The following is an 8,595-nucleotide window of genomic DNA, read 5'->3' on the forward strand; positions in this document are numbered from 1 at the left end:
AAGTTCTATTTTCTTTACTAATTTCGTTTCTTTTTTCGTTTGTATTTTGGCATTCTACGACTATTGGTATTATTTTTATTAATTTTTTTTGTAACTTATGGTATATTTTTGCTCATTTTGCAACTGTTTTGTACGATTTACAGTATGGTTGAAAACTTCTTTTTTTTTTTTTGGAAACGGCCGAAAATCCATGCGCGCGCGGATGTCATCCATATAATCAAATCAACATGGCCTAAAGGAAAAAGACATAATTGAGCAATACATTCCTTCATTCTACAGGAAACTATCGATTTTAATTTTCAAGCTACGGCTATTTGTTTTAATATTCTCTCATCCGTTTCGTATTTGTTTAGTGCCAATGCAATGTAAGGTTTGCTTTAATGTGATTAGGTCAATGTAAGGCCGTTTCTCCTAGGAAGCAACAGAAGCCATTAAAAAGAAGGAATCTAGTTACATTGCTGTTAAACTTACGTTGGTCGATATGTCCGTAGTGTGGGTTGAGATCACTCTTGTCAGAGAAGTTATCTGGTCTGGCTGTGTGTCTGTCATCTGTGGCAGTTCAGTTGTCTTGTCTGGTAGGGTAGTCACCAGCCAGGCTTGTGAAGGAGTCATCTTTGAAAGTGCCGGTGACACCATGCGACTTTTCGGCATACGTTTGTTTGAAGACTCTTTAATAGGTGGGTCAGCGTTCTACAAAATATATGACCAAATTGTTAAACAATGAAAGCTATAATACAGTTAAAACTTAAAAAAATCTGATGTAAAAGGTCAATATAGCTATTATAGCATTTGAGCTTTTACATTAGAGTTTGTCTCACGAACAGTGTTTTACATGTAACTGTATTATGTGTCTTTAAGATTACAAACTGATGTACAATTTTAAAGGTGTTTTAATATGTGATTGAAATAGATTTATATATGTGAATATGATAAAGTTGATAAAGTATACTACATATAGTCATTGTTTATGACATTGTTTAACAGCTAAAAATCACCATCAAATGAATAGGGCATGGGGTGATGCCATGATTACAGTAAGTACTATGACTTTTGATATTGTTGCAGAAATGGCATCACCTTAATACTAAGTACATTGAATCTAAGAAATGCTGATCCTGTAACGGATACCTTGTTCTCTATGGAGTTAAGATACATGAAGACAGAAGCTCCTACTCCTAACAGTTGTGCTACTGGAACAGTGATGGCGAGAACACGGAGTAGGAGGGAGCGCTGAGACTTGTTTCGCTTTTGGCGTCCACAAATGTTTGCAGCACTGGTGGTGCATCCTGTGTGTAGCCAATAACTGATGTTTGTTATCATATCTCTATTTGTAATTGTCATGTGTAGGTTTTGTACCCTTATTCAGAAGAAGGACACTGAAATAAAGTCAGGTTGTATTTTGTCGTAATTATGTAAATAGGCAATTATAATTAGTAAAGCAAAAGTTGCTTTGATGTAGAACCTTTAGGTCAACTTAGATAACAATCAGATGAATATAATAGTAACAATATGAAATGTTTCTTACTTGCCTAGTAAGCGGCTGGCAGGCTACTTCTCTAGTGTATTTTAAAGATGATCATAAATATATGACAATTATCACCATGTCATTGTGCATGTAAAAGTATCACCATAGAGTAAATTCCGCGTCACCGCGTGTTTTTTTTTCACCATGTTTGTCATTTTGAATAATTTGGGACAGGCTGTCTTCCAGGTTTATTGATTTTCTCCCGTCCAGCTCAACAGAATGCCCGGTAAGCGTGTTACGCTCGTAGGAGTTTGCACGCCAGTGGTAGATTACGATTGGCCATTAACGTTAGATACGTACCGTATATACGCTGGCTATAGTTAGCTACACTTGATCGATGACTCATAGAGGTACTTTCTCACACATTTCAATCCCACAAAATATTTTGAACTACATACCCACAAGGGTCTGCGTCCCAAGTGAACAACTGAAACAGTAGGTTGACCAGATCAAATATTTAGTCACAGATCAGCCAACAGAATGGAGTAAACAAACGGTAACATTACAATTTTTCATGTATCCATCCGCTCTGGCCATGCGAGACCTATTATCTGTCATTACGCTCACTAAACTAGTAACATAAACAAAACATGACCAAATTGCGAACGTTTAGACTTTGCCTGGTTCTTCTTGCTCAAATGTATCTAAAGTGGACCAACATTTCCAAGACAAACAAATGTATTAACTAGAGACTAGATTTATGTTCCCATTTAGGGGCCTTCATTGCGCAACACAATGGTGACGTCAGTACAGCAAGCAGCCTCGATATCCTCCTTGTTTACCACGGACATTTCGAAGCAATAATAAGTTTTGGTTCTTTAAAAAAGCAGATTGCGATATATGTAAGCGGAGCCATGGAGGTCATTCATACGCAGTGTTGAGCTCACAATGAGTGGAAAGCTACAAATATCCACCGTTGCCATCAGTTGTAGTATTTTGTCCACAAATATCTACACAGGTACTTGAGTAGATGTCTATCTCTCAATACTACATTATTGCCAGCTATATGTAAAAGCTTAACTTTCAATTCGAGTTCCGGCAAATTAAATATTCTCCATACCTTTTATAGAATATATAGAATATTATTCAAAGAAACGAATAATAAAGAAACATGACATGTTCAGTACTCAATCCCCACTACCGAATAGAATCAATTCAAGTGCACTCGATATACAGCCATGAAAATGTCACCAATGAAGTAAACGAAAAGTTGCACAGTAATAGCATAAAAACAGCAGAACGTACCTCCGTCCTCAGTTTGTTGTTGCGGACCAGGGTCGTGCATTGCGTTACCGAGTAGGTCATCAGTAGCCACATGAGGTGTACCGGCATTCGTCTGCTCACCGGTGTGTAGTTTATTAAGGATTTCATCTTGGTCTATGTAGTTGTAAACATGGCTGTCTACGTCTTCGTAGTTGTCATTGGCAGCAGGTAGCTCAACCACGTTCTCCATATCTGTGGTGGAAACTGCCAAAATAAGTTCAGTTCTCTCATACAAAACACATCATTCTTGACAAATGTCATATAATAAGGGAAACGGGTTTCTAGAAGACAAGACTCAGGAATATTTTCTAAAACCAGTCTCTTTATGTTGGAAAACATTTACAATTTTTCGTTCAACTTAAGCGCTGTTAAAATTTCTGATCATATATGAACATTGATTTAGATATTTTAGAATTATATTAACACAGCAAACACGGATATTTATCTAGATTATCAAGTTAATTCAACAATATAATTTTCATATCTAATGCATTGCAGTTTGCCTGTGGACTATGTACGTAAGTGGGAGAATCATATGTTATTTTTCCAATAAATGTAAACAATAACAAAAGGTTATAACTTACCTTTGTTAATATCTTGGTGTAAAGGGGACCTCATCTTGTTACAAACTCTGTTTTCTCTGCTAGACTCTTCTTCCATTTAACGTATCATCTGAGCAATTTATGGAGCTAAAGGTTGGAAATCTTCTATCTTTATTTTAGTGATAAATTCTGACAATAATCACTGTACCACCGCCGTTGAAACAGGGAAACAGCCGTTGAAACTCGGAAAAAAGAGATTTGCCTAGACGGCAGGTAAGTAAGATCTCATGAAAAATTAAGTCACTTAGGTTAAAGTTCAACTCCAAGATGATTCTGATCTTCAATTCGAAAAGCAATCTTGCTTTCGGTGATGCGTCTGCACTCCAGCGTTGATATCACCCCATGATTTATGCAATAAATCAATATTTAGTGCGAAAAACAAGATTGCTTTCAGCGATGAGTCTGGGCTGCATGCAGATAAAAACGGCAACGTCGCCCACGGTTCAAGTTGATGATGCATGTAAGTAGTGATTTTTAAAAAGAAATAGGTGCAAAATGTAACTTTGTAGAAGGTTTCTTACTTGTTACTTTGCATATAAAAGCAACACTACAAACCTAGAACCTTTAGAGAGATTACAGCTTGATATTTGGTGCGGTTGACCTATAAAAAGACCAGGGAATTAACGGGAAAATGCAGTTGTACTTTCCTCAAATGACAAAAAAATTTGCATCATTAATTGTATATTGTACTGACTTAATATCATTGAAAAAAAATTCAAATTTCTATGACGTACCGTTATATAATGATTGTTACCTTTGCCAAGAAGGTTATGTTTTCCATACCTTACGTGTGTGTGTGTGCGCGTGTGTGTGTGTGTAGTTGTGTGTAAACATTATAACTCATGATAGATGACAGTCGTTTTGCATCCAAATATCATCTATTGAAAGAAAAGAAATTGTGAAGAAAAACTTTCGTACTCCGAGCTAGTTTTATTGTTTGCCTCTCGACCAATTATATTTCAAGAGAACAGCCTTTGCTTTGACATTGTATTAATATCTCTAGAAAAGTATATCATTTTTCGACTACGTCACTGTAGATGCTATTTTCTATAGTGCGTTGGCATTTTAATAGATTTCCATTGTCTCGACTAGAACCAATTATTATACTTGCCTGGCCTACATTAAAGAAGAAAAAAGATGCCATCCCAATTTTCAACGTTAAATACACAAAAACAAAACTACTATCCTCTTAACATCACGAAATACACACAGAGAAATTGGATATTTTGTTTCCCACTGCCTCAAAAAAGAAGTCAAACACAATTTAAAATTTAAGATCCAGCTATAACACTAGAGTAGTCACATTTGTTATATTTGTATTTGTCTCATTCTTAGTCCTTTTCCTATGTTTATTTTAGGCTCAAATTTTTCTTGTACAATTTTGAAATGAGCCATCTTGTTGTTTGCGCATTTACGTCATTTCAGACAGACTGATAGTCATATCTGGTTGTTAGCCATCGATTAGCCAATCGACAAGGATTTGCAATAAACTTATCATTATTTGTTATGTCGTTGTATAAATGTGACAATAATGGAATATAAAATTAGAATTTTCAGCACATATTACTAAATCTCGCTATAGCATGCGCAGTTTAAACTACATCACTTGTTTAAAAGGTTGTCACCGCTTATCGGAATATAAGACGTTTCAACCATTGAGCAGTCAGATTTTTAAACGTCTTTTTTAAAACCTTGTTGCTGTCAATAACGTTCGAGTGCATAAGTGACTAGTAACATTATAAGCCATCACAAACATGCAGTTATTACATTTTTACATATCTCTTACTGAGCATTCAATTTCAAACAGTGACTGTATCCATAGTTCTATATTTAAACTTGCAGATTGTATTTTTGCCGACCAACATCAACTCATTGATGCATTCAATCTTACATCAGAAAGGTGATATCCATCTTGTATGGGTGTGTAACATGAGTGTGTAACCATATTCAGAAAAGATCCTTTCTACTTACAACTACAATGTTTGACATTTGTACATTCAAAAAAGAAATGCCCAATATATTCTACACAATCCCAGACAGTACATCTATTATTTGTTACTATTCCTTGTTTGCAAAGACTAGCCCTTCTTTGATATATATTATGCTAAATCTTCCATTCTAATGACAGCAATTTTTTTTGGCAATTCGAAAAAAATTCTAAACGTCTTCAAATAAATTACTCGCACATAAAAAGGCCAAACAACATAACATTGCATGGGCCAAAATGCACTTTATATGTTTGTGCACCATTGCAATGTATGTGCATTATTGTATGTACATGTGAGTCTACTGTTTATAATCGTAGCATAATGAAGGTGCCCAACGGGTGCCATTTTCATAGCATGGCGTCAACCATTAAAGGCATATTTTATCCTTTCTCTACCTCGCTATAGCTTGATACCCCTTGCTACGCTAAAAATTAAAACACATGTTTAGGAGAATTTCATATGCTGTAATGTAGGCAAAATGTATATTGAAATTTCTCCATTTAGGCTGGAGGACGCTGACAGATGAATCTCTTCTTATTGAAGCAAGCATCGTCGTCCCACATGGGGTATCCAGACCCTGAGAAGAGCCAGCTGTATGACTTGGGAGGTTAATCCATGGGAGTTATGTAAGAAAAAAGTGTCAAAAGTCAGCTAATCGAGTTTTAGACTGATTCAGATCAGGCATTTATCTTAACATGCTGGGACAGAGGGGGGTGGGGGGCTTTTGACGCCCTCCCCCTGTAACTCAGCAATTACTTAAAAGAGATCTTAAGTCAATCATGACTGGCAGATCCATGTGGAATGCAGTTGTGCAGCAACTAACCCCGTCCGCAAGAGACGACGGCTGATGCTGATCAAAGGGCCGCCAAATTTTCAGAGGATGCTGTTTTAGTAAAAATTGAATCATAACAACAACTTTTTGTGTCATTTCGACGTCATTTATGCGATTTATCAGGCTAAAACCTTCAAATTGAGTTTTCTTGTAATCCTCTGGGGAATACAACCAACCTTGGAAAATTGTCTATGATAGAATATTAAGGCCTAATAAGACTTATGTAGTCCGTGGCAACAACGCTAGTGTCAAATTGACGTTATAATATGACCCCATGCATATTCTAGCTGTCCGCCATCTTGGATCGTCACAATCTTGATTTTTTTTTTAAATTACAGTTTCAAGATACAGCCTAAAAACACAACGCAAATGGACTGAAGATATTCTAATGAATGTTTTATATTAGAGAATACGGAGTTGCGATGAAACTGGTTATCTTGCCACCTTGGATTTTGAGCAATGATGACATCGAATTAGCATAAATCATGAATGTATCATTTTAAAATTTACATTTAAGTATATATAATGTTTTAATGTTAGAAAGTGCGTATTATTAACTAAAAAGTTTTAATGTTTAGATGAAAATTACGGAATTTTCCAAAAACTGTGACTGTGATTAACCGTTGGCGTGGCAACGCCAAAATCTATTAACATATCTCTTTTATATGAAATTGTTGCTAGATATATACATTGTAGGGAAGCCACCAAATTTGAGTAGCGAAAGCCGTTCAGGCGCCATTCGAGATAAAACTTCTCATCTCTAAATTAAAAAAAAAGTTACAAAATTCTGCACGGAACAAAGGACCAAGAAAATCATCTAAATACACACAAATGGCCCTCAGAGCAGCTAGCTGAATACTACATTCAATCAGACATGAATCTTCTTAAGTAAAGAGTCTAAGTTTTAACAAAATAAAAAGAAAGTGACAAATTACCTGTAGCATCCAGAACTAAAACGCCAACATCATTAATTGCATTTGCTCAGATTACTGACCTTTGCCCAGTACTGTCCACACCATCCGCTGTTACTTGGCACGCCTGGATTCCATCCCTATTTGAAGAGCAAGGAGAGGTTTAAAATGTCAAAGAGGCAACCGTATTTGCGTACGGAGTTATTGGAATAGATATAAAAAATATAAAAGGAGATAAGCTGAACTGTTGCATGCATTGTAATTTCTTAGTTACCTTTGGGTACCCGGGTGCATTTTGTTTTCATTTTAAAACGCATAGAGATCACTGGTTACTTGTATAAGTGTAACTTAAAAGTGTACGATCGAGGGGCATTCAAAAAGCCTTATGATATTAGAGGGAAGAAATATCCTCTATCAGTGATAAACACGTTGTACCAACATACCTTGTACCCGTTGTTGCCGACCTTTGACCCGTCCACCCAATACCAGGTTCCGTCTTTCTCCTCCATACCGATCCAGTGTTGTTTGTTGAATCCAACCCTTTTGACCAGATCTCTCAGAGCGACGTCCAGTTCTTCCGTTTTTGGCATGGCCAGTGTGGCTCCTTCATTCCTGCATGCCTCCTTTGCCCCGTCATGGGACTTCCCGAAAATCCAGGTTATGCCCGGCATGCCAATGAGCTTGATGCAGGTCCCGACGACGAGTCTGTAGCCGTTTTTGCAGCGGGGACCTGAAAAGAACAACGGAAAGCAATGTGAAATTGACATCTATTGTTTTAGCTTAGCCCTTCATACCACACGGAGTAAACGGTTTTTAAACCAAGAATCAGCCAAACGTCACTGGTCATTCAGGGATGGATTCTGAACCAGTCAGAATGGCCCAGAGGAAGGTTACAGACGGTCACCGAAACGTCGGCTATATGAGACTTGGCTGTGTAAAAAGAGTCTCTTTACTCAGTAGTTACAGAAAGTAATGATGTAATTGTTGAATATGATCTATTTCAAAATTTACACAGGCATGTTAAAGGCTTGTGCTAGAAGCTACCCACTTTACACATTCCTTCGTTATTTTTCGCGTACTTCTTTCTTCTGTAGAAAGTACATGTGGTTTATATTTAAGGTATTGTTTGTAATAACAATCCCCAAAGGTTATATAATATATATGTCTAACCGTTTGTGTTGTTGAATGAGTCGCCGTGTACGGGTGGTGGACGTGGAAATGTCCAATCTTTCTCATCAGTATCCTGGATCAAGTGTGGAGGAAACTAAACAAATACTGAATTTAAAGGTTCTATTAATTCAAGAGCTCAATGTGTGATTTTACATACATAAAGAAAGATGGAACAAAGAGTAACGGTGGTAATGTTAATAAAGGAAAAAGACATAATTGAGCAATACATTCCTTCATTCTACAGGAAACTATCGATTTTAATTTTCAAGCTACGGCTATTTGTTTTAATATTCTCTCATCTGTT

The 8,595-nt window shown here is 36.6% G+C and overlaps 2 protein-coding genes across 2 annotated transcripts in view; both read right to left on the reverse strand.

Moving 5' to 3' along the window:
• LOC109464042 (rheacalcin-1-like) overlaps nucleotides 1-2,978 on the reverse strand; it is a 6,111-nt gene extending 3,133 nt beyond the window's left edge. The window contains exon 1 of the mRNA XM_019760965.1: nucleotides 2,771-2,978. Coding sequence (XP_019616524.1) covers nucleotides 2,771-2,978 — 208 coding nt within the window. The remainder of the gene's footprint in view (nucleotides 1-2,770) is intronic.
• A 2,900-nt stretch (nucleotides 2,979-5,878) lies between these two features.
• LOC109464043 (C-type lectin domain family 4 member M-like) overlaps nucleotides 5,879-8,595 on the reverse strand; it is a 5,804-nt gene continuing 3,087 nt past the window's right edge. The window contains exons 3-5 of the mRNA XM_019760967.1: nucleotides 7,565-7,851; nucleotides 7,205-7,261; nucleotides 5,879-5,977 (exon numbers count right to left, since the gene is read on the reverse strand). Of these exons, the coding sequence (XP_019616526.1) occupies nucleotides 5,879-5,977; nucleotides 7,205-7,261; nucleotides 7,565-7,851 (443 nt within the window). The remainder of the gene's footprint in view (nucleotides 5,978-7,204; nucleotides 7,262-7,564; nucleotides 7,852-8,595) is intronic.

The sequence above is a fragment of the Branchiostoma belcheri genome, unplaced genomic scaffold, assembly GCF_001625305.1.
Source record: "Branchiostoma belcheri isolate BF01 breed outbred unplaced genomic scaffold, Haploidv18h27 scaffold131, whole genome shotgun sequence".
NCBI classification, from domain to species: Eukaryota; Metazoa; Chordata; class Leptocardii; order Amphioxiformes; family Branchiostomatidae; genus Branchiostoma; species Branchiostoma belcheri.